Below are 27,308 nucleotides of genomic sequence, written 5' to 3' on the forward strand. Positions count from 1 at the left end.
GTATTCCCCCCCAAATGGAACGTGTGTAATGGATGGAATATGTACCAAGAATATTTAAATATTCTCAAGGTCAACAGGAAAAGAGCAAACTTTACACCGCAGTGTAGAACTGCAAGGCAGGTATTCTAACCAGGTATGATGCTACGTAATTCTTTGACATTGGTCAGGAGTCGGTGAACCACCTTTTGGACAATGTACCTAATTTGGCCACTCCTCGGGACTCAAATGTCTCGCTACAATGTCAACGAATCATGTGAAGAGCTAAGACAAAATGAAAATCAATACAACATTTAAACCTCTCAAACTTTCATTGAATCACTACATAGAAACACTGTGACTAAACATTTTGACTTCAGAATATTGGTCTTGGGGTGAGAGAAAATACCTCCAAAACAAGCTACAGTGTGTCATAGATAACAAAACATACCCCACAACTTTCTCTGAATTTGCTATTTTGCCACTTTGAAAAAACAGTTCCTCTCCAAAATAACACTCCCTGGTGGTATTCTGACAAATCTGCCTGGTAAGCCTTGTAGGTGTTGAAATGGTATGTTGGTTACCAATATGGCCTGACCTTAACTCCCAGGAGGGCAAGGAAAAACTCACAAAAGCCCAACTGGGGAAAAAGGAGAAACCTTGAGAAGGGACCACAGATGGGAGGATCCCCCTTCCAGGACGACCAGGCTGCAATGGATGCAGAGAGGGCAACATTGAACACACTATATAAAACAATCCAAAGAAAAAGTATTGTATATGTCCATAGTCAAATGAAGAGCTGCAGGAAGATGCCCTGCAGTCGTCATGGCAGTGTTGCGAGGAGGTGATTCACCTCAGATCTCCTCCTGGTTTTCCACTTTCAGTTTGGGTGTCACCCAGCCGCTTTACGTTTTCATGTGATGATTGATAACCAATGAAACATCTGTGAACCATATTTTATTTTTCAGATACTATAGCCATATCGTTACAGGTTAATTCAAGTCTTAAGAGTTTACCAAGCTGATTGTTTTTTTCCCCATTGCATTTTACAAGGCTGAGAAAACTGAGCAGCACATCCTGCAGTTAAGGTAGTTCAACCTGCCAAATAAGATGCCGACACAATTCACTTTGTATCACCAGAACGGATTGCTTGTGTTAGCAGGCAGGACATGGGAAAACCACATCACTTTCCTGATGTATGCCACAGGAAAGATTACAACCGATGAGGGTCTCAAGCTATTTCCCCTCTGGTAGGCACAGCAATTTGATTGCTATGAAAACAAGAGAGCACCAGCACACTGCATTTTTTCTCCCCTTCAGTGGAATAATGTGATAATCAATTTAAATGATGGTTTATTCATTTAGTCATCATGCTTATTTTGTGTATTACAAAAAAATGTTACATTTCATTTTAACCTGCTGTAGTGTTACAATGAAAACTTGTTCCTTTTAAAAAACAGGTTCCTTTTATTGCGTGAAGGCGAATAACTCGCGTTATTCCTGTACTTTATTGTGTACTTTATTGTTCACACGTTATTCTACACCATTCACTTTCTTCTTCTTCTATTTTACTACTCACACTTTTTTGACGCGCTACAACTTCTACATAGTAATTCATCCGATTCACACCATTCCAATTTCAATATACCGTAATTTTCGGACTATAAGTCGCGGTTTTTTTCATAGTTTGGGTGGGGGGGCGACTTATACTCAGGAGTGACTTATATGTGTTTGTTTTCAAAAAATAAAAAAAATAAAAAAATAAAAAAATGAAACCGCGATAAACGAACCGCAATGTAGCAAGGGATTAATTTGAATTTCAAGTGACGTCAGCAGCGCGACGTCGCGGTCAGCAGCGCGACGTCGCGGTCAGCAGCGCGACGTCAGCAGCGCGACGTCAGCAGCGCGACGTCAGCAGCGCGACGCGGCGTTGTTTACATAAAGGACAAAGATTGACTCGACGGAGCTCTCTTTCACTTCCGTGGATTGAAGTCGGGGGCCGGCGCTCGGCCGGGTGGCTGTCCAGGGACGGTGGATGGGGCTCGGACAATGCTTTTACGCACGCCCGGTCCTACTCTACCGAGCTGTCTTTCAGCTCCGTGGATGGAAGTCGAGGGCCGGCGCTCGGCCGGGTGGCTGTCCGGGGACGGTGGATGGGGCTCGGTCATGGCTTTTACGCACGCCCGGTCCTATTCTATGGAGCTCTCTTCCATTTCCGTGGCTGGAAGTCCACGCCGCCACACGCCTGTAAATTTGTTTTGTTAAATAAAGAGCCGTTTACCAAACCCACGTCTTTCCTTGAACTTTGTTAACGCTACAATATAGTTATATAGTAGATCTGTGGAATAACGACGAGGCTGACGTCAGGGCGCACGCACGCAAAGGACGAGGAATTTGATCGATGGATTTAATGATTTAGAGTGCACAGATGGTTTGATAACATTATTGCTTATATAATAGTTATTTGATATATAATTTATATATCATTATATGGGCCTGTGGAATATTTTGAAGTGCAAGAGCCGTCAGCGGCGCGCACGCATTGTTGACAAAGGACGATCGATGGATTTAATGAATTGGAGTGACACAGATGGTTTTATTAACGTGTTATTTATGTAATAGTTTTTTGAATAACTCTGAATTTTACGTCAGGGCCGTTCTCAGCTCTTAGTTTGTGTTTATGTCACGTTAGCATAGCTATCGTTTAGCCTGTTGTAGCTCGTTCATGACTGTTCTTGGTGTTGGATTTTGTCGAATAAATTGCCCCCCAAAATGCGACTTATACTCCGGAGCGACTTATATATGTTTTTTTTCACTTTTTTGGGCATTTTATGGCTGGTGCGACTTATACTCCGGTGCGACTTATAGTCCGAAAATTACGGTATTGCAAATATTCACGTGAGGGGCCGATTAAATCTTTCTTCATTTGAAAAATTTACGGTTTTCCAAGAATTCACAAACTTTACTTTATTGTGTACTTTATTGTTTACACATGTTATTCTACCCCATTCACTTTCTTCTTCTTCTTCTTCTTCCATTTAATTCCTCACACCTTTTTGACGCGCTACTACTTCGACATAATTCATCCGATTCATGCCATTCCAATTTCAAAAGTCAAAGTCAAAAAGTCAAAAGTCAGCTTTATTGTCAATCCCTTCATATGTCAAGACACACAAAGAAACCGAAATTCCGTTTCCTCCATCCCACGGTGACGAGACATACAAGTAGGCGACTCAAAACAAAACAAGAAGGCACAAACCATAAATAATAAATACTAAATAAAACAAAATAAAATGAGCGATGAATAAATAACAGACCAATAACCCATTAAATATGAGGGGCAAAACCGAGCCAGTGTGCATACAGCAAGAACAGGACGCTACGCTGAAAGGGGGAGCGAGTTCAGGATCCTAACAGCCTGGAGTACGAAGCTGTTGGAAAGTCTGGTGGTGCGGGAGCGCAGGCTCCTGTACCGCCTCCCAGAGGGCAGAAGTTCAAACAAAGAGTGAGCGGGGTGACTCACATCACTCACAATCTTGGTCGCCTTGCGGGTGAGATGGGAGGTGTAAATGTCCTTCAAGGAGGGGAGAGAAGCACCAATAGTCTTACTAGCCGTTTTCACTATGCGCTGCAGGGCCTTCAAGTCGTGGTCAGTGCAGCTGCCACCCCAGACAGCAATACAGCTGGAGAGGACGCTCTCAATGGTGCCGCGGTAAAAAGTAGTCATGACGGCCGGAGGAGCCCCCGCTCGCCTGAGTTTCCGAAGGAAGTACAGGCGGCGCTGGGCCTTCTTCGCCAGCGACGCGGTGTTGGTGGACCAGGAGAGATCCTCACTGATGTGCACCCCCAGGAATTGGAATATGTTGACCAATTTCAACATATTCCAAATATTCACGTGAAGGGCGATTAAATTTATGGTTTTCCTAAAATTCACAAATCTTCAGCCAGATTTGCCCCATTTATTCTTAACGGCAAATTCAACATTTCACATGTCCATTGTTCCTATTTGAAATCCACATCATTCAGCTTATTCAATTCACATTGGGTAGGATTTTTGACATTCCCAAAATCACCACGCTTCAAAATTTCAACATTTTCATCTTTAAATTTTCTGCAAAATTTTATATAATTTTGTTTTTTCCTTTTTAATTTCTACAATTTTTGACCTATTCTAACTCTTCCAACTTTCAACTATTCAGCTTATGTCTGCTGATTCCAAGAATTCTCCCTTACCAAATATTCTACATGCTCCCCATTGCAGGACCCACAAGTACCGTATTTTCCGCCCTAAAAGGCGCACCGGGTTATAAGGCGCACCTTCAATGAACGGCCCATTTTAAAACTTTGTCCATATATAAGGCGCACCGGATTATAAGGCGCATAAAATAGAAGCTATACTGCATCAAACTGAGGTTGACTAGGGTTGCGGTATGCATCCACTAGCCAATAACCAACGAGCCCTCTGTAAACAATCGCGTTTCTCAAACGATCTCCTATAAAATGATCAGAACTGACTAAAGTTCGATCTAACGCATTGGTACTACTTACCTATGTTTCCCTTCCATATCGATCCGTAGATTTACTCGAAACATTAACAGAGCAGCCTATTTTGACATGAAATAGCCTGGTACGTATAGCAGCTATCGCAATAGCATTAGCCATCCACAAAGTCTCACGAGCCTCAGCTCGCAATCTCCCATGAGCCTCAGCAAAGTGTAAACAATCGCGTTTCTCAAACTATCTCCTATAAAATGATCGGAACTGACTAAAGTTCGATCTAACGCATTGGTACTACTTACCTATGTTTCCCTTCCATATCGATCCGTAGATTTACTCGAAACATTAACAGAGCAGCCTATTTTGACATGAAATAGCCTGGTACGTATAGCAGCTATCGCAATAGCATTAGCCATCCGCAAAGTCTCATGAGCCTCAGCTCGCAATCTCCCATGAGCCTCAGCAAAGTGTAAACAATCGCGTTTCTCAAACAATCTCCTATAAAATGATCGGAACTGACTAAAGTTCGATCTAACGCATTGGTACTACTTACCTATGTTTCCCTTCCATATCGATCCGTAGATTTACTCGAAACATTAACAGAGCAGCCTATTTTGACATGAAATAGCCTGGTACGTATAGCAGCTATCGCAATAGCATTAGCCATCCGCAAAGTCTCACGAGCCTCAGCTCGCAATCTCCCATGAGCCTCAGCAAAGTGTAAACAATCGCGTTTCTCAAACGATCTCCTATAAAATGATCGGAACTGACTAAAGTTCGATCTAACGCATTGGTACTACTTACCTATGTTTCCCTTCCATATCGATCCGTAGATTTACTCGAAACATTAACAGAGCAGCCTATTTTGACATGAAATAGCCTCGCGGGTACAACAGCTATTCGGTGACGCCCCCTGACTACAGTTGCCGTAATGCTGGGAAGCGATGCGACCTTGTAATTTACTAGTCGTACTAAAACGTACTGAAACATTTTGGCAGAGCACTGTGTACAACCAGTATGGATCAACAAATTCATCAGTTGATCCATATATAAGGCGCACTGGCCTATAAGGCGCACTGTCGGCTTTTGAGAAAATTTTAGGTTTTTAGGTGCGCCTTTTAGGGCGGAAAATACGGTATTTGGATTCACTCAGTTTTTCCCTTCTAATTACATTTTTTAGACCAATTCAACCCGTTCCAACTTTAAACTGATCATCTTATTCCTACTGATTCCAAGAATTACCTTACCAAAAATTCTCCCCATTACAAGACCCACAAATATTTGGACTCAATCCGTGTTTCTCTTCTAATTATTACATTTCTTGACTGATTCAAACGTTCTACCTTTAAACTATTCAGCTTATGTCTACTAATCTTACATAACATTCCACAAGTTTTCATTCAGTCTTCTCACCTTGACACGCAATTTCTTCAAAAATTGCATTCTCTAGTTTTTCAATCATTTCGTTACTATGACCACAGATTTGTGTTTGTGTTGCATTCTACAGTCTTCTTATTATACTGTACGTTTATATTGATATAGCCAGTTGGGCATAAAACAGAAGCTTCAGTTTATTCTCAGTGCAAACCTCTCAAGACAGCTCAGTGTCTGCGTAATGTCAGTCACAGTACACCATTGCAGTAATGGCTGCCATTAACAACTTGTTTTGAAATCATGAATGCGTTGTTTACCATTTATTGATGTCATGTCAGGTAAACATCAGCAAGACAAAGTCCAGCCTTTTCCAACATGCACTATGATTTTCTGCTGCTTGATCAGACTTTTGCATTTTGATCAATCATTTCGCTGGCATTACAAGGAGGAGTAAGGAAGGAGAAAAACGTCTTTCCGTTCAAACAATGCTAAGGTTAATTTATGCGGCTCTGTTTCAGAAGGGATGTTATCTCAGGGCCCTTTATCTATGCATATAAATGCACCTCCCTCACAAAATAAAAGGACTATGGAGAGAGAAAATACATATACAGTACTTTGACAGTTAGACACACACACTTTACTGTAAAATTATATACACATCATAATGTTATATATATGGAGTAATGCCAAAAATGCACACGAAATTCACTGCTTTCATAACATTATACGTCGGACAAGTTTTATGCATATTTCCATTAGAAGATGTTAATTGTAACTGGATTTTTTTACTATAAACAAAATTAGAACGATTTCCTTCCCCGACAAATTATTTCAGAATATTACCGTAAATTTCGGACTACAAGCCGCGACTTTTTTCTCAAATTTTGAACCCAGCGGTTTATAGTCCGGTGCGGCTTATATAGGATTTTTTCCATGATTTTTGCGATGACTTGATCACTTTTATACACTTGTAAAAAGGCTGTGGACCGCTGTTGTGCGGCACCGCTTTGCTGGGCGGAGGGATATGTGACACGGTCACTGGGGAGAAAAGTGGTGTGTTGATCGCATGTCCATCCGCCAGGCAAATAGTGCCGTATAATTCACACAAAGAGGAGACAGAACGAGATCAAGACGGACATTACTGAAAGGAAGCTTTTATCCACAAACCGCCATTATGCGGGACAAAAGAAATGCCGCTTCTTGATGCCGCTTTTAAGTTAAAGGCAGTCGATGTTGATGACATTGTGTTGCGTCACCCTATGATCACGTCTACTCTGGAGCTATAAGTGTCGCTCGCTAGTTTAATGTAACTTAGCGCTTCGTGCATGAATAATATTAGCATAAACAGACCCTCTTCATGGAAAATGCTAGAAGAAATGCATAAAAGCGACGACGAAAGAGAGACTGAGAAAGTGTGTGGCGAAGGATATCTAACGCTATTCCGATCGGACACTGAGGAGGAAGACTTCGATGGTTTCAGTGCACAGAAGGAAGATGAAGACGATGAAGCTCTTTTATTTTTACTTTTACTTTAACCAGCCCTGTTAGTGCTGTGCTACCGTGTTGCTGCTGTGTTACCGCCGCGTCTCAGTGACTTTTACCGGTATGCTTTCTTTTTAATCCAGCCCTATTAGTGCTGTGTTACTTCCGTGTTGCTGCGGTATTACTGCCGCGTCACAGGCAATGTTTGAAATGAATTGTTAAGGTATGTTATTAAAACTTTAAAAAGGCTTTCTGTGTACCGTCTTTCTTTGTAAATAACTCGCATGCACGCTCCCGTGTTGCTGCGGTACTACTGCTGCATCACAGGTAGCGTTTAGGAAGACATGTTAAAGTATGTTATTAAAACTTTAAAAAGGCTTTCTGTGTACTGTCTTTCTTTGTTAATAACTCGTGCGCACGTGCAGCTTATAGTCCGGTGCGGTTTATATAAGAAAAAAAAAAAAATCCCCGAATTTTAGCTGGTACGGCCAATAGTCCGGTGCGGCTTATAGTCCGAAAATTAAGGTACCCTCCAAAACAGTCGGTCTTACGAAAGAGGTCACTTACGAAAAAGGGTAATAAAAAGAATAGTATTGCATTTATATATTTGTTCAATGTCTAAAATAAGAAGAATATCTACCTCCTCCCAGACCATACATGTCAGAGTACAGTATAATGCAACATACAATATCATGCTGGGCCAGTAATCCATCACACTACCATGTTCCTGGCTTGCCATGACGACCATTACAAAACGTGGCAAAATGGGACAAAACACACACCAAATGCAGCAGAACATGACAGAGCTGTAAGATTCCAGGGAATACAGTACAAATGCTTTCCCACCCTGACTATGCACCACCTCCAGGTAGTTGCATGCTATGAACATACGTTTTAAAACTTTTACCTTGTTTTACTATGGCTGACAAGGTTCCTCATTCACACAGCTGTGGCAATTTGTTTTTGGACAGTTTAAAATAGAGGTGATTAGTTGAACAATGAATCACATTCAAATCGCAAAGGCTCCAGTTTTGATAGAAGGGTGGCAACTAGTATGGCAAGACATTTGGTAAAGGTGGGAGGTGCCACCCCTGGCCGAGAATCTAAGTGTACATGGCAATGATTTGTCTTCAATTTTGTTTCTGAACTGAGCTCTTGCGCTTGCATTGATCTTATTTGTACTTTCTTCTTTTGATCCCACACTAGGGACAGCTGTTTTATTTTTACATTTGGGTTCATGTCAAAACAGCTGTGTGAAATCCTCCATACAGTACAAAACAATTGAATTTAAGAGCAGTCTGTTTTTCAATGTCAATGTCATGTTTCTCAATGTCAGAAGAATACATCCCAATTTAGGGAAGTGTCAACTTACCCTGGTTGCAGAGGGTACCGAAGAAACCAGACAAACATTCGCAATGGCCAGTGACATGGTGACAAGGCCCATCACTGTGGATGCACTGAGGACACGACTGGCTACAACGATGGCCGTAGAATCCAGGTGAACATGCTGCACGTGACACACAAATTTTGTTAGAAAAGAGTGTCTGTCATGGAGAGCTGCATTCTGTTGGCGCAAACTCAATTTTTTAACATTATAATACACTGTTGTCTTTGCAAAACATGGAATAAATGTAATTCACGACATTTGTGTCAACCTGTTGGTAGCATTACTTTTGCTTAGTTTGCCACGGATCCTCCCGCAATAGTCTTGCTAAAACCTGTCATTTGTTTTAACTGATGTTAGCCTAGGTAGAAAGCCAGGCCATGGAGACTCTACCATTTCTCTCACGCTCCTAATTAAGACAATTGACAAAAACTTTGAACCCAGAGCTGTTGAATTGATTCCACCAAGGCAGGAAGAAACAAAGGAAAGCTGGCATGTGCACTGCATTTAGAAATGGAAAGCCATGAACTATGTACATACGATGTCAGATGGAGGTTTGTTCCATCCACTTTTTCGAGTACCTGTTTTCAAGCTTGAGACAGACTTTCAATCAAAGGTAATGACTTCAGCACACCCGATTTTTTTATATTATATTTAATATATTTAATTATATTGAAAATACATCTATTCCGAACTATGGACATATTTGAAGTTGTTGCTGACCAAAGAGCCACAGGACTAATCTGGAAGCAAACCTGGTCCAGCACCTATGGATGTGAGGCACACTTGTGACACAACCTCTTCTAATTTCAAGTTGTTATTAAGGCAGATGCCCTTTTTTTCTATGTATTGCATAGTCAGACAAATTCACATTTTTTAAAGTCAAGCAAGGAAGCGATCGTTAGGGTTGACAGTCATCCCTCGTTTATCGCGGATAATTGTTTCCAAGACCACCTGCAATAGGTGAAAATCCGAGTAGTGTCACCCTCTCATTTTTAACATAGATACATTTTTGGTGTATTGATAAATGTATATTAAACCGTACAAGTGCATATGTTATCATTAGAACATTAAATAATAGTTTCAAACATGTTTATTACGTCGCGCCTTGATTACTGTAACGTATTGTTCTTTGGTCTTCCTAAGTCCAGTATTAAAAGTCTACAGTTGGTACAAAATGCTGCGGCGAGACTGCTCACATGGACGAGAAAATTTGATCACATTCCCCCAATATTAGTCAACTAACATTGTCCAGTCCATTTAAGATGTGACTTCAAGGTTCTTTGTGTTCTCTGTCCTGTCCTTGATTTCTGATTTCAGAAGTAGTAATCCATCAATTTGTTGTGTAGATGCAATAATATAATGAGATGACTGAACAAAAGGGAGGCCGTAACTACAAAATAGCCAGCGTCAAAATTGAGTTTGACACTCCTAGTATGTTGTCACTTTAGTTTATATTCAGAGCAAGATTTTAGCTTAACTAACTAAAAGCTTAAGGCTGTTTGGTTTCCCCAATGTAGAAATACTCCTGACTGCATTACATATACCTGAACCAGTCTTGTGATTTGTATATTTGATATACACAGATACCAAAAGAAGTTCCTGCAAGTTTGTCTGATAAAAAAAGGACTGTTGTTACGCCTGACATGTGACAGACCCATGAAGCATACACTATACTAAAAGTCTGGATACTTGTCAGCTTTTTCTGACATATTTTGTCCATGGCAGGGATTTTTTCTGCTGTTATCCTAGGTACGCCAGGATTGTGTTTCCATAGGTGATGGGGAGTCAAGATGTTATGTATTGGGATACAGTGGAGAAGTTATGTATTGGGATACAGTCAATTTTGTAGACTACATTTTACTCTAAAATGAGTCTAATTGGTCGCACTCTGGACAGAGTAAAAAAAATAATGATTACAGTTCAGTCTTTCGAGTGTGGGAGTGTATTTGACTTTCTTACTTCGTTTGCAGTTGGTGCCACGGTAACCGGGAGCACACACACATGTGCCTTCCTCAGGGGAGCATGAGCCTCCATTCTCACAGGTGCAGCTGTAAGAACAGTTGGGACCCCAGTAGCCCTCATTACACACACTGTCACAATGGACACCTGTGAAAGACATGCGTGAACACACGCACACCGAGACTCGTATGAATTTGAGGTAAAAAGAAAGACAAAACAGCTTTAAAAGACTTTGGATGGAATTGGTCTGTCATAGAGATAAAATGGTATGGTTTTGATTAAGAAATTTACTTAAAATGACCAAGAAAAAATCAGCACACTTGCCATGCTGTAAACTTGGGAATGTGATCCCAAAGTAGAGTCCAAAGATTTTGTTTTTTGTTGGTTTTACCTTACAGGACCCTACGGGAGTACTCAGTAGCTCCGACGCTCCCTCCCAGAATTCCTAAAAGGGTGGCTACCTTCCTTGAGCTGCTGTTTTCAAATTCCAGGATTTAATCAAGTTACGAGTTCTCTGTTGTGTGCACATGAGGTAGGCCTACCTCATTTTGAACAAAATATTGAACAAACTACTATCCTTATCTTCAGACAAACCATCATACCGTCTGTTGCTCATGTAGGTTATTACTGTCTGTTATAAATGTACTATAAGTTAAGGAAAAATCCCAGAATCCTCAAAATCAGCCTCAGCTCTTTGCCTTTTACTCATTCTCATGTCTCCGTCTTTCATCAGTTTTACACTTGTGTCCTAAGAGAGAGTCTTAAAGAATGGATCAGAGTTGCCAGTGTTGACGGTGGACAGTCTGGAGGCTGCAGTACCCATGAGACTCACAGTGCATAAATTCATATTTACACACTCTCATACACATGTAGGCGCACACACGCGCGCGCGCACACACACACACACACACACACACACACACACACACACACACACACACACACACACACACACACACACACACACACACACATACACACACACACACACACACACACACACACACACACACACACGCACACACGCCACACAGCAGGACAAGGCAAGCGTGTAAATGGAGAATTTCCTCATCTTTCCTCTGTAACTTGGCATATCAGAGGCTCATTAGAGACTTCCTTTGACATAGAATATGAGAGAATATGAGAGTGAAGTGTCAGCAGCCATTATAATGACTCAATTGATAAACTCTTCAAGCTATACCATGATTGCAAAGCAGTCGGACTGTGTTTGTCACGACTCATCCTCGGTTGCTGTATTGTGGCTTTATGTTACCATGGTTTCTGTTCGCGTTGCCCCTCCCCTCCTGTGTTACCTCAATCAATGTAACCATCGTCACCTGTCTCGTGTTTCGTGTTTTGTATTTAAGTCCTGTCTGCCCCTCACTCCGTTGTCGGATCATTGTTGTCGTAATGTCTTCACGTCTTTTGTTTCACGTCCCTGTCGGTCAGTCCTCTTGTTCTTTTGTTAAGTCATGTCAGTTTGCCAGTTCTGTTAGTTCGTTCCCTTCAACAAACCCTGGTCCAAGCTGCATTTGGTTGCCCTGCTCCATCCGATCCGTGACAGAATGATCCGACCACTTCAGCGACCAGCGCCTGGACCAACCTCCTCCATCAGGTCCCGCTGCGACGCCCGACTCGCGGCCGCCATCGGACTTCGCTCCAGCGACGCCGGACCCTCGGCTGCCATCAGAGTGTTTCTGGCGCCAGCGACTCCGCGGCCGCTGTCGGACTTCGCTCCAGCGACACCGGCTCCACGGCCGCCATCGGAGTCCCTCCTGGCGCCATCGGACTTCGCTCCCGTGACGCCGTACCCGAGGCCGCCATTGGAGTGCCTCCCGGCGCCATCAGACTTGTGAACGCCATCGGGCTCCACCCCAGCGTCGCAGGACCCGCGGGCGTCGGCAGATTTCAAGCCAGCTGCACAGGACCCGCGATCGTCCCTGGCCCCACTCCCACTGCTGCTGCGGCGTGTGGTGGCTCTTGCTGCTGCCACAGCTCCGCCTTCCGAATGCCGCTGATCGCGGTCCAGACTTTCAAATGCCGCCGATTGCGGCTCTGACTTTCCGTATGCCGCCGGTTGCGGTTTATGTCCCCGAGTTGCCATCGATTGCGGTTCATGTCCCCAGAGTTGCCGCCGATTGCGGTTCATGTCCCCAGAGTTGCCGCCGATTGCGGTTCATGTCCCCAGAGTTGCCGCCGATTGCGGTTCATGTCCCCAGAGTTGCCGCCGATTGCGGTTCATGTCCCCAGAGTTGCCCCCACCCACCCGCTCGCCGTGTGGGGGTTTTGCTTTTTTGGGACGTCGGGAGCCGTCCCTTGTGGGGGGGGTACTGTCACGACTCATCCTTGGTTGCTGTATTGTGTCTTTATGTTACCATGGTTTCTGTTCGCGTTGCCCCTCCCCTCCTGTGTTACCTAAATCAATGTAACCATAGTCACCTGCCTCGTGTTTTGTATTTAAGTCCTGTCTTCCCCTCACTCCGTTGTCGGATCATTGTTGTCGTAATGTCTTCACGTCTTTTGTTTCACGTCCCTGTCGGTCAGTCCTCTTGTTGTTTTAAGTCATGTCAGTTTGCCGGTTCTGTTAGTTCGTTCCCTTCAATAAACCCTGGTCCAAGCTGCATTTGGTCGCCCTGCTCCATCCGATCCGTGACAGTGTTGTCCTGAAAACCCGGCGTGAATTGAAAAATGGCAGATGACAAAAGGTGAACCAGACACTGATTAAAACGAGGAGGTAGATAAAAAGTGCTATTTAAGTCTTCTGCAATTACTTGTTTGGGCAAATTTTATTTTAGGCACTCTCGTTGTTTCTGTCCTGGCTCACAGATGAGGGTGGGAGCCTAAAAGAACAGGTAAACAGAGATTTTCCCTTCTTCACTACAACAAACTGATACAGAGTCAGCATCACTGCAGATGGTCCATCTGTCGATCTCTATTTTTCTCTTACGAGTGAACAAGACCCCAAGATACTTGAACTCCTTCACTTTAGGCAGCACCTCAAGTTTCAAGTATTTCAGGGGAAATCTTGGCAATATATGGAGTAACATCGCTCTGTTGGATTGAAAAAACTCCTCATTGCCAATTTAACTTTCAGCAGGACTGGGTCGCCCTTGGGACCCAGAGAAGATTAAGCAGTAATGATTGATGAATAGATGGCTAGTGCAATATTTGTGATCCATACAGTACAACACAGCTGCCAATTAACATTTCTGCTACATTCACACTGCAGGTCTTTTTGGGTGAAATCAATTTTTCGCTGTGTAAGCGTTCACATTCCATTATAAATGGCCCTTGTGTATCTTGAGATTACCAAACCTGTGGGTTGTTAGTGCACAAAATGTAAGTAGAGCTCCAACGGATCCAAAATATCAACATAAAAGCTCTCAGTTGGTCCAAAGGCCAGCGCCATCAGGTTAGCTTGCTTAAGCCAGTTCCAATCATCCAATCCGTCCGGAATTACCATAATTTCTAGACTATAAAACGCACCCGAGTATAAGCTGCACCAGCTAAAATCAGGAGAAAATCCTCTTTTGTTCATATATAAACCGCAATGGACTATAAGCCGCAGGTGTTTTAATTCAAGATTCAAGAATTTTTATTCGCCTTGTTTGAGCATGCCAAACAAGGAATTTGACTTCGATACATCACAGTCATATGATGGCGCCGCGGATGGCAGCCACGGTGAGTCGCTCTCTGTTTCTTTGTCTTATTTTGTGTGTTTTCTGTGTCCTCTGCTGTCCATCCCGGATCACTTTTACCAGAGAAGCGCTGTTAAACATCGGACAGTCTTCTTCTGGTATTTTCTCTCCTGTTCTCTCTGATTCAGACTGTTTGTCGGAGATTCTAGCCGGAGCGGCGGTGCTATACAAGCTAGCGCGACGACGGTGGCACGGAAAACGAGCCGGAGCACTCGTAAGGTTGAGGCAGAGAGGGTTCCGTTCTGCCCTACCGTCAATTCATCTGGCGAATGTCCGCTCCCTGGCGAACAAGATGGACGAACTGCTGCTCCTCACTTCAAGGAACACGGACTTCAGCAGATCCGCCGCGCTGTGCTTTGTTGAAACGTGGCTCAGCGAACGAACCCCCCACCACGCCGTGGAGCTAGCGGGGTTTCGGCTAACTCGTGCAGATCGCAGCGCGGAGCTCTCCGGAAAATCAAAGGGAGGTGGTCTCTGTTTCTACATTAATGAACGTTGGTGTACTGATGTCACGGTGTTGAAAGAGTTTTGCAGCCCTCTCCTAGAAACACTTTTCATAAACTGCCGGCCGTTCTATTCACCACAGGAGTTCTCCTCGATCGTCATGGCGGCTGTTTACATTCCACCACACGCACGTGCGAGTGAAGCCACGCAGATGCTGGCTGACCAGGTAACAGACATGGAGAAACTTCTACCAAATTCACTAATCATTGTTCTGGGTGATCTTAACAGGGCGAACCTCGCACACGAACTCCCCAGATACAGACAGCACGTAACGTGTCCCACCAGAGGGGCACAGACTCTGGACCACTGCTACACCGTGATCAAGGATGCATACCACTCTGCGGCTCGTGCAGCTTTAGGACTCTCGGACCACTGTCTAGTTCATCTGATCCCGGCCTACAGGCAGAAACTAAAAACTTCTAAGCCTGTGGTGAGGACTGTGAGGAAGTGGACAGTGGAGTCAAGGCAGGACCTCCAAGCCTGCTTTGACTGCACCGATTGGGGAGTTTTCGAAGCTGCAACTTCAGACTTGCATGAACTCACTGACACTGTCACATCATACATCAGTTTTTGTGAGGATCTGTGTGTGCAGACTAAGACCTTCTGCACGTACAACAACGACAAACCTTGGTTTACACCGAACCTCAGGAGGCTGCGCAAAGTCAAGGAGGAGGCCTACAGGAGCGGCGACCGCGACCTGTTCAAGCAGACCAGAAACACACTGAACCGAGAGGTCAGGAAAGCCAGGAGGTGTTACGGGGAGAACCTGAAGAGACACCTCTCTGCCAATCCTGATCCCTCAACAGTGTGGAAAGGTCTGCAGAGCATCACGGGCTACAAGAAACGAACCCCCCGTCCTGTGGAGAGCCCAAGGCTTGCTAACCAGCTAAACAGGTTCTACTGCAGGTTTGATCGGTCCTCCCACACAACGGGACTTCCTGCAGCACAATCTACATACTCACCTCTCCCCACAACTGCTCTGTCCACACCTCTATCGTTGTCACCCACTCTCTCTCTTGCAGAGGCCGCGCCCGCACTCCAGATCTGCGAGGAGGAAGTGCGCCAGATGTTCCGGAGACAAAAGACCAGGAAGGCACCGGGCCCAGACGGCGTGTCACCTTCCTGCTTGAAAGTCTGCGCTGAGCAGCTGGTGCCCACCTTTGCACGGATCTTCAACCGTTCTCTGGAGCTGTGTGAGGTGCCCTCGTGCTTCAAGAGCTCCACCATCGTTCCAGTGGCCAAGAAGCCCGCCATCACAGGTTTGAATGACTATAAACCTGTCGCACTGACATCTGTGGTCATGAAATCTTTCGAGAGGTTAGTGCTGAACCACCTGAAGGATGTCACGGGCCCCCTGCTTGACCCCCTCCAGTTTGCCTACCGGGCAAACAGGTCAGTGGATGATGCGGTCAACATGAGACTGCACTACATCCTGCACTACCTGGACACCCCAGGAACGTACGCCAGGATCCTGTTCGTGGGCTTCAGCTCGGTGTTCAACACCATCGCTCCTGACATCCTCCAACAGAAGCTCATCCAGCTTGCGGTGCCTGCCTCCACCTGTCAGTGGATCACCAGCTTCCTGACCAACAGGAGACAGCGTGTGAGGCTGGGGGGCACCACATCTGACACCCGGACCACCAATACTGGAGCCCCTCAGGGTTGCGTCCTCTCCCCACTGCTCTTCTCTCTCTACACCAACGATTTCTCCTCCGATGACTCTCCTGTGAAGCTCCTGAAGTATGCAGACGACACCACTCTCATCGGACTGATCCAGGACGGTGATGAGACTGCGTACAGACAGGAGGTGGAGCGGCTGGTCCACTGGTGCAGCCAAAACCACCTGGAGCTGAACCCGCTCAAGACCGTGGAGATGACAGTGGACTTCAGGCGAGACCCTTCACCACCTTTACCCCTCACTAGCCGCAGTAATACTATTCTCTCCACAGACACCTTCAAGTTCCTGGGAACCACAATCTCTCGGGACCTGAAATGGACTGGCCACATAGACTCTGTCCGGAAGAAGGCCCAGCAGAGGCTGTACTTCCTGAGACAGCTCAAGAAGTTCAACCTGCCGCGAGAGCTTCTGAAGACCTTCTACACTGCCATCATCCAGTCTGTCCTCTGCACCTCCATCACTGTCTGGTTTGGATCGGCCTCCAAACAAGACAAGCACAGACTGCAACGGACAATCAGGACTGCAGAAAAGATCATTAGAATCAACCTCCCATCTATCCAAGACTTGTACCTGTCCAGGACCAGGAAACGTGCAAGGAACATCTCTACAGACCCTTCTCACCCAGGTTGCAGTCTGTTTGAACTACTCCCCTCCGGACGGCGTTATAGAGCTCGGTACGCCAAAACCAGCAGACACAGAGACAGCTTCTTCCCCCAGGCTGTTGCTCTGATGAACTCACACCAGTCTTAGAGTCTCAGAGTCATTACTGTGCAATAACATCCTGCTCTCCACACATTTTTTGAATTTGTCTACACTGTTTGTACTATGTGTCCTCTCTGCATCCATTGCAGCCTGGTCATCCTGGAAGAGGGACCTTCCCATCTGTGGTCTCTTCTCAAGGTTTCTCATTTCCCCTAGCTGGAGTTTTGAGTTTTTCCTTGCCCTTTTGGGAGTTTAAGATCAGGGGATGTTTGAGAATATTTGCCATTTTTCACATGTCCTGAGTGTTGTTAGTCACCTAAATGTTGAACAGAGGGTGTGATTTACCGAAGTCAAATTCCTTGTTTGGCACGCCCAAACATGGCGAATAAAAAACTCTTGAATCTTGAATCTTGAATCACAGCCTCTGTTCAACATCTAGGTCAATGTTTTTCAACCGGGGTGCCGCGGCACACTGGTGTGCCACAAAATATTATCAGGGGTGCCGTGGGAAATTCTCCAATTTGTGCGCCTGTGCGGTGTAGCGCCCGGCAGAGTAATCATGTAGTACTCTTCCATATCAGAAGGTGGCAGCAGCAGGTAGCGATTTGCCTTGTGCTTACAGACGAGAAAATTGGTGACGCATGGATGCAGCGGCAGGTAGCATTGACGGCGACGTTGTCATTGTGGATAGTGAGACGAGTCGATAGTGAAAGTGATGGAGAAGTTTTTGAAGAGAAAAAATGCTGACACTGTACTGGACCCTGGACAAAATCCGGACCCAGATGAGGGCCCTAGTATGAGTGGAGGTAAAAAGAAAGCAAAGACAAGGCAATACAATGAAAACTATCTTTCATTTGGATTTACTTTTACCGGAGATGCAACGGCACCTACTCCATTGTGCTTGGTATGTGGTGAAAAGATGTGATCATTACGCACTGTTTTTTACACCGCGAAGCCCTCGTAGCCAAGACTTTATCGGCAGACCTCGTTCCTGTGTTGGATGATGTTGTGTGCATGGTAAACTTTGTAAAGTCACGACCTCGCATATTTGCGGCTTTATGTGAGGAAATGGGAGCGGAGCATAAAGCCTTGCTGTTTCATACGGTGGTCCGAAGGTTGTCACGCGGCAAGGTGCTGGCCCGTGTGTATGAGCTGCGAGAGGAACTTAAAGTGATTCTGACAAACGAGGCGTCCGATTACGCAAAGCTGCTTGCAAGTGATGAGTGGTGTGCAAGGCTGGCATACCTGGCAGATAATTTTTATCATCTGAATGAACTGAACACACGAATGCAAGGCCGAAATGAAAACCTGCTTACAAGCACAGATAAAATAAATGGATTCCGTTCCAAGGTGCAACTCTGGCAGCAACATGTGGAAAGTGGCAATCTTGAAATGTTCCCACTCACCAAGAAATGGCAAGATGTTAATACTGCTGCACTGTGTGAGATAATAGTTAAACATTTGAAAATTCTTGAGCAGAAAATGTCATTTTATTTCTCTTTAGCCACCACAGAGTACCTTGACTGGGTTAGGGACTCATTCAGCTCAGCATCAGCTGTTGGAAAGGACATGACTTTACAGGAGCAGGAGGAACTAACTGAACTGAAACAAGATCGTGGTCTCAAGCTAAGCTTTGCTGATCTACCTTTGGACAGTTTCTGGTTGGCAGCTGCCAAGGAGTTCCCCATGCTGGCCCACAAAGCTATTTTGACATTGCTCCCATTTTCCACAACATATCTGTGTGAGGTGAGCTTTTCAAGCCTGACTACTGTAAAAACTAAAAACAGAGAAAAACTTAGAGCTGTGGAGGAAGAGCTTCGTGTGTGTCTTTCATCGATTCCTGCCAGGATATCTGCTCTGTGTTTATCCAAACAGGCCCACGTTTCACACTGAGTGAGAATAAATATGAACGATTGTGAAATACTTTTTGTCTTTGTTTTTATTTGATTACTATTCAAGATGTCCGATTCAACGTCATTCTTCAATGTTAAAAAAAGCTTATATTAACAATATAACACTTATATTGTAAATATTAGTTGTTTTTTTTGCATTTTCAGCTGTGGTGTGCCGCGGGATTTTTTCAATAAAAAAAGTGTGCCTTGGCTCGAAAAAGGTTGAAAAACACTGATCTAGGTGACTAACAACACTCAGGACATGTGCAAAAATTGACAAATATTCTCAAACACCCCCTGATCTTAAACTCCCAGGAGGGCAAGGAAAAACTCAAAACTCCGACTAGGGGGAATGAGAAACCTTGAGAAGAGACCACAGATGGGAGGATCCCTCTTCTAGGATGAATGTTTAATTTCCTTATATTTCAGTATATGCACAAATCATACAATATCATGCAAATTATGAAAAATCCATAGGTAAGGTGCACTGGACTATAAGCCACAGGGTTCAAAGCTTGTGCAAAAAGTAGAGGCTTATAGTCCGGAAAATACGGTACTCCAGTCTTTACTAGACTGTTGACTATAAACTTATAGTATATTTTACATCTCTTACCTGTCCAACCTGCGACACAGCGGCAAGCGCCAGTTATTGGATCACAGCCATCAGCATTCGCACAGTCACATCTCTCTTTGCAGCCCAGGCCATATGATCCCTCCTACAAGCCAGGAAGCAAATGGGCAATAATTTGACTTCACTAGAGTGTTTAAAAAAAAGAAGGAAAAAAAAAAAAGAAGAAGGATTCCATGATCACTAACATGACACGGTATGTCACACAATGCATCCCTCCAGCCTGGAGAGCAGGTGCATGTTCCATTAACAGGGTCACAGGCTGCCCCGTTTTCACACTGACAGATCTGATTGCAGGTTAGACCCCAGTTTCCGCTGGAGCATGGGATGGAGCAGTCAACTCCCTGCCAACCTGGACACAGAACCCAAACTATTAGTTACCTAACACTGTTTGGCATCGGAATCTTTAAGAGAGATTGATAAACATTAGAGTAGTGTCAATAATTAACAATATTTATACTCATTATAACAACTCAAGGAGAAACTCAGCACCCCTGAGAACCATTTGCCATTTTTTTCTTTTCAGTGGGATTGAACTGTCACCCTCGGGTTCCAAAGCCCAAGTCCTTAAAGTAACTTTATTTAACATATGACACCTGTCGATTATTAGAACACAAACAAACAATATTTAATCTATGAGTATACAGTAGTATTGTTTCTGAACGTTGACAAATATCTGGCAGGGGTTTGTAAGCTTTTGTCTCATTGGCTGCATTCTCTTTTCTGCTCCATTGCCATCCAAAGCCACAAACCAGGCACTTGTTTTCCTGATCTAATTGTTTTGAAGAGACAACTGTACGAAACTTACTTTCACAACTTTAACTTTAAATATTCCAGCACACTTGCGACAGATAATGGGAAGGATGGATGGATATTATTTACGCGAGACAAAATAATCTCCTAATTTAATAAATGCCACATGACATGAGGATAAAGTCTGGATGAAGTAACAATAAAGACTATTAATTTATTGTTCGGTGGGAAATTAAATGTTTGCCTAACCTTAAAAAGTTGGTGTTTTCCTCCCCTTAACTTTTACTAGACCATCAAAAAAAATCAGAAATACCCCACACGTGTGCGTTCATTTGATAACATTCTGCTTTTGTTTCTTTCTTTAATGAAATAAAATGTGATAACTAAAATCAGTTATCTATCAAGATTTGTTCATGGTGGCAACTGGTATTTAACCCTCTGGTTAGCATCAAGATGTAAAGAAGGGACAATAATGACCACAAAAAAAGGCTACCGACCTTCTCCGCAGATGCATGAGCCATCGACGTGTGAGCATGATATCTCATTGTGACAGAAACACGACGATGTGCAGTTGGTCCCATACAGGCCTGCAGGACAGACAATAGAGCAGTCCTCCCCCTGGAAAAATGGAAATCAGCAGTGAAGAGGGCAAATATGTGGAAGCTTACGTAGCAGGATACAGTCATTGATTTATTCATTTTCTATCATTCATCTATCCTACTCATGGTCCCAGAGAAGCTTAAAGCTATCCCCTCTGACATTGGAGTGAGTTGAGGACCTCACTTTGGCATGATCACCAGTCAATAACATGGCACAAACTGTAACATACACATTTTTGCAATGCTGGGGGATGTAAGAGTACCTGTACTAAACAGCTTTTGAGCACGACAGAACATGTAAACGCTGGGTTCAACACTGTGATGTACTGCTTTACTCAATTCACTGTATAATATATAATATAATGTACTGAAAGACCTACATTCCACTAACTGAGGTTTCGTGACTTCTTTGAAAGCAAGCAGTAGTGAAGTATATTGAACTAATTTTGAAGGTTTGGATTGTGGTGATTGGTGCTTGATGAAGAAAGGACTTTCATCCTGTGCCCACACATTGTCAGCTTTTTTGACAAAAACAAAACATTAATTCATTAATCTTTGGAACCGCTTAACCTAAAAGGAAAACATTTAAACCATAAAACATGATTCTGGTATTAAAATGTGTTCAAGGGAGTGTATAGCACAAATAAGTGCGGTCAAATTTGATCTCAACCAACAACTGCTTTGTATTGGCAGCGGCCACCAGTGATGGGAAAGGCAAGGCTTGCCAACACCAGCAGGAGCAAATTTTGGAAGGAAGATTCTTTTTACTGTTTTAGTTAAAATCGACATTTAGACGGAAATAAAAATAACATAGTATACATATAATTGTGGCTTTGGATGAAAAACGGTGGTCTTCAATTGATGGCTGGAAATGACAAAAACAAGCATGCAACAAAAATAGCCACTCTCCTTCACACTTGCACCTTCATCAAAAAAACAGAATAGCTGACAAGGAGCGAACATGGAGTCCAGCACCCACTGGGAACCTGGTTGCTGTCTTGCTGAGTGTGCAAAAAAACAGCTCTTGAGGGAAGGAAATCTATTTATTTCCATCCATCCATTTTCAACACCGCTTACCCTGTTCAGGGTTGCAGGGGGGGGAGCCTATCCCAGCTGACATCAGGCGAAAGACAGACTACACCCTGAATTGGTCAGCAGCCAGTTACAGGGCACAAAACAACCAATCACACCCACCCGAACACTGCCACTGACCGGGACTCGATCCCACGCTGCCCGCATGATATACATACGTAGCATGATATTGCATGATAGGACGTGTCCAAATGTTTGACTGGTACTGTATGGGGGCTTTAGAGTGAACTCCTTAGTATTTCTTTTAAACTTCTGCACTTACTATATATCCTGGAGCACACATGCATGTTCCAGTGACGCCGTCACAGTCGGCTCCATTAGCACAGTCACACACTTCTTTGCAGCCTTCACCGTAGTAACCTGCCGGACAAGTCTCGTTGCAGAATAGTCCAGTCCATCCTGCAGCACATGTGCATTCGCCTGACAAAGGGTGGCAGCTAGATGCAAGAACAGAAGGAAAGAAATAAAAACACATTACAAACTGTAGAGCTATAGTATGGTAATAAAAACTTTGATCATTTGTGAGATATTCCTGTTATAACATATCAATAGTTCAATCTTTTTCTTCTTTATATAATGTTGTTTTGGTTAACATATAGTAACTCAGCCAATCAAATTTCTGGCTCTCAGTTCCCTTCAGTCCTGTCAGTGTCCTTGAACAAGTTATTCCTGATACAGCATTACTGAAAGCACAAAGTTCCGTGGAGGCTTTGTCACCCTGTTCATCAAATTTCTTTTTTTTTCTTATCATAATGGCTTTCCTATTATCTGCAGAAACTGTTGAATTGAGATGACTTGCTGTTCATCACAGAATATTAGATTAAATCACTACATTCTGGACTACGTTTACAATACAATTTTTTTTCAACACTCCCGGATGGAACGCCTGTAAAAAAGCAGTTGCTGCATTTAAAAAGCTTCATAAACAATTGTATAGTATATACACCTAAATCGCGTTAACCCCGAAAGCGTGTTGTATGGAAAGTCTTGTTTTATTTAGAAAGGCATAGAATAGAATAGATATGTTTTTAGGCAGCCAAAGGGGTCCTTTGTTACGTTAATTTAAGTCTTTAAATAGGTCACGGAAATTCATCAAATCGCTAGCGCTAAGCTTTACACGCTAGTAATTTAGCTTTGTGCAGTCCTTATATAATCCATTTAAAATACTACTTGAAAATGTACTAATGATGAAAAAAATTGGAGTCCATGACCAAACCACGTTGGAAAGAAAGTCATGTAGGATTGAAGCAAGCAAAATCGAGATTTAGGTGTATTGGGAGCCTTGACTTGATCACCTGAGTGTGTTTGCCATTTTGCAGGGGCACTCCTTGTCACAGAGGAGTCCATATATTCCAGCTGGACAGAAGCGGTCTTGGCAGCTTGGACCCTTGAATCCCTCATTGCAAAGACAGGCCCCGTTGATGTGGTAGCATTCCGCCCCATTCTGGCAGTCGCATTTATGGGCACACTGAGGCCCGTAAGTGCTGACTGGACATTCATCCTGGCACCTGTGATCACATAAATTAAGGGACACTAAATTGGTCAAAGAGCAGACAAAAAATATTCTACTTATTCTTTACAGGGTCATTCATAAGTGACCTAGAGCATGTCTGCGTTGACTTTGGGAAAGAGGTGTGTGGTATACCATGGACTCACCTGTCAATCACAGGGCACACATAGACAATTCTCATTCACAGCAGGGCACACAGACAATTCTCATTCACACCTATGGGCAAGTTAAGGTGGTTAATTTGTCTCACCTACATGTTTTTGGATTGCGGGAGCACCTGGAGAACATGCAAACTCCACACAGAAGTGAGACCACGAATTACATATTATATAATTCATGCAGCAAAATTGTATCAAATCAATTTCATTTGTGGAGAGACACTGCAGAGAGGCCAGCCAATGGATCTACTTGACAGACATGAGATCAAAATGAAGATAATACGCATACTGCTCCTCCGGCGTTTAGTTGGAACTTAAATATGATGCTAATCTTACTTTGAAATGTATTTCATAAGGAGAGGGTCAAGGTCTCATCCACATTTACCAAGTTTCTTTTAGCTCACATAAATTGTACTATTAACCACATTCAAATAGTTTTAAGGCCAAAGGGACACACAGTATGCTGGCAACGTCAGCAGGACTCAAGGTCAGAGCTTACAAAGTGACTCTATGGACGGGAAGGCGCATGAGTGAACTCTGGCTCATGAATTACATGGATCAGACAAATCTATTTCACAAAATATATATTAGGGTCACAACATTGTTGTGACCTTTGTTAATACTATAACATTACTAAAATTTTAACTTTTAGGCCTTTAGGGAGTTTGGTGACTTGCAGCATGGAGGAGGGTTAGACTGGGTGTTAGTAAGAGATTTACTGACATTTTCCTAAAGGCCAACACACCCCTGATGTTGGTAACTTCTTATTGTACGACCTCATTGTACAAAGTTTTGACTTTATATGGAGTATGTGTGCTTGCTTGTGCAGTAATGCACAACAATCAACCGAATTTGTGGAGGAATGGGTCAAGAAACTGCCCCATTTTCTTGTGGAACCAGATAAAGTACTAGATGTGTGGTTTTGTTCCCCTTTGTTAACTGTTCAGCCTTAGTTAATCGATCCGCTCTTCACATGAAATAAAAAACAACACAACATCCTTGGCAGAGTTAATGGGACACAAACGAGAGAGAAAATAAGATAAAAACTACCCCTAAAAATGTTTATGACTTCTGATTAAATGTGACACATTCCATTTTTAATTTACTCTTTAAGACACAGCAGGTCGTTGCGAGTAAATCTTTTTAAATCTCACGTGTGTGCTGGAGCATATAACAGCGCTCTTGGAGTGGTAGGTTACCCATATAGGGCACATCTTGACAAACAACCATTCTCACTCACAATAACACCTATAGACAATTTGGAGTGGTCAATCGACCTACCATATTATCTTTGGAATGTGGAAGGAAACCAGAGTACCCGAGAGAAACCCACGCAAGCATGGGTAGAACATGCAAACTCCACACAGGAAGACCAGAGCTGGAATCGAGCCCTGAACCTCTGAACTGTGACGTGGATGTGCTAAGCAGTGCCCCATCGTACCATCCTGATAGAACATTGTTTATGCTAATTGAAAGCCAAGTTACATGCTCAACACGTTTGCTATTTGAAACCACTGAGAAATAGACAAATCACTCAATTAAATTGTCTTATTAAGGATATCTGTTGGGTATCATGTTCACATCACGTTAACTTACTTGAAACCCTTATCTTTGCTAATTCCATTACAACGTGGACAGAGTGGAAGAGAACTCACTCAGGGAATTATTCCGTGTGGTTTAATTTACCTGTCTGGCCTGAAATAAATGGATGTAATATGGGAGTAACGGTGGAAAGAGTGAAAAAAGATGCTGAGGACAACAGAGGGAGATATGAAGCTTCAAAATTGCTCTTTCAGTTATTGTGATGATGGAAGAACAGTAAACTCTTGATATCAATATACGAGTTACTAAAAAAAAAAGTAAAATCATTCAACAAAGGGAATGCTGAGAAATGCTTTTCTCAAACACCAAGTACTAATAAATGAATTGATGACTATTCCTGATTCCTATAATGCATCATATTATAGCAGTCTCAAGACTGCATGCAAATGTGCCCCCTGGAGAATGTGGGCAGGCTCCATCTTAAAATCAGAGTATGGGTAATCTCCACTTTGAGGCAATTTATGGCATTATATCAATATTAATTAATGGATAAATGTATTAAACTTTCTCACCAAGGCAAATACATGTATGAATACAATAAATTAGGTAAAGACATGAACTAATCAGCTGGGAGAAGGTCCCATTTGATTATTACTCTATCTTAGGATGTGTATAATCAATGCATATTTTTATTTCAGGCCTCCTTCATTCAGAGTTGACAATGTAAGTTTGTGGTGATGCGGTTTGAACTGCATCGTACATATGTGGCTTGTGAGACCAATACGAGAGTGGAAGTCTTTACTGCACATGAAGCAGATGTGGCTGGTTGCAATCGGGTCTCTTTGTTTGTTCTCTTTTCGCTTGGCTCTCTTTTTTTAATGGCCTAGTGTGTGAACTTGTCTTCACACTCCTTCAGCTGGTGGTGGAACAGGCAGAGTGTCACGAATGGAATGGAGCCGGGCGACCAAATGCAGCTTGGACCAGGGTTTATTGGGGGAAAAGACGCGGACCGAAACCATGACAACATATACACAAGGAAACGAAACGAGACGGGTTGTGACACAGAGGGCTCCAAGTTTCTGAGGCTATGCAGCATTGGTGGTCGGCAGAAATGGCACCTTCAAAGAACTTCTTCAAGCTTTGCTCCATAATGCACCTTGGTAGTGTCAATGCGCGGCTTCTCAAGTGGCTTGGCACGATAGAGTTGCTTTGGTGTCAGGCGGATCTTGCAGCATCCCAGTGAACAGCAGTGTGCGCTATGGTAGATGCGGGCGAGAAGCATCTGTTTGAGGCTTGTGCGCCTGGTGATGATCATGTCGAGCTGGTGCCAGTGTTTGGAGCGAGGATGCCGCAAGGACTTTGTGTTGGGGCTTCGTCTGGAAGAACGTCCAACAAATTGGTATAAAATCCATCTTTTGCCTCAGGTGTAGAAGTCAGGCACTAATAAGAGTGAATGGACCAGCAGAGGTGTGCAGACAGAGAGTAAGCAGTTGTTCCCATCCTTTCAACCATCTTCAGCAAGGTGAACTCGAAAGGGACTCAGAGTCCGTTGGACATTGTGAGGACGTTCCAACAAGCCAGTTGTTCCAACATGGTCTCATACTTTTTGTGTTTTTGGTTGGTGCAGATGTTGCGGTCTGCTTATCATCTGTCACCTAATCCCCATGCACCCAATGAAGAAGGCAGACCATGGAGGGACAGCAGGGTATTGGCCGGGGGCTGCCCAGTTTGGGCGGGTAGTCGCTCTCCAATGAGATGTGAATATCTCTCCCACCATTAGAAGCAACCCCTGGCGCCATGCTCTACGCCAATCAAGCATTATAACCGGTAGACTGCTGCTTCCTGTGTTGGTTCAATAGTGTGAAGCAAAACTCTAG

At 43.6% G+C, this 27,308-nt stretch overlaps 1 protein-coding gene across 6 annotated transcripts in view; it reads right to left on the reverse strand.

Moving 5' to 3' along the window:
- Positions 1–27,308, reverse strand: part of LOC119120183 (multiple epidermal growth factor-like domains protein 11) — a 102,150-nt gene that overhangs the window by 11,371 nt on the left and 63,471 nt on the right. For 5 of the 6 annotated variants that reach the window (XM_037246827.1, XM_037246825.1, XM_037246824.1 and 2 more), the window contains exons 9-15: positions 23,517–23,729; positions 22,484–22,658; positions 21,028–21,148; positions 19,966–20,129; positions 19,763–19,865; positions 10,676–10,822; positions 8,702–8,836 (exon numbers count right to left, since the gene is read on the reverse strand). In XM_037246827.1, coding sequence (XP_037102722.1) covers positions 8,702–8,836; positions 10,676–10,822; positions 19,763–19,865; positions 19,966–20,129; positions 21,028–21,148; positions 22,484–22,658; positions 23,517–23,729 — 1,058 coding nt within the window. The remainder of the gene's footprint in view (positions 1–8,701; positions 8,837–10,675; positions 10,823–19,762; positions 19,866–19,965; positions 20,130–21,027; positions 21,149–22,483; positions 22,659–23,516; positions 23,730–27,308) is intronic. The other variant, XM_037246826.1, reaches the window with a different exon arrangement.

This window comes from Syngnathus acus, chromosome 3, assembly GCF_901709675.1.
Source record: "Syngnathus acus chromosome 3, fSynAcu1.2, whole genome shotgun sequence".
In the NCBI taxonomy this organism is placed as follows: domain Eukaryota; kingdom Metazoa; phylum Chordata; class Actinopteri; order Syngnathiformes; family Syngnathidae; genus Syngnathus; species Syngnathus acus.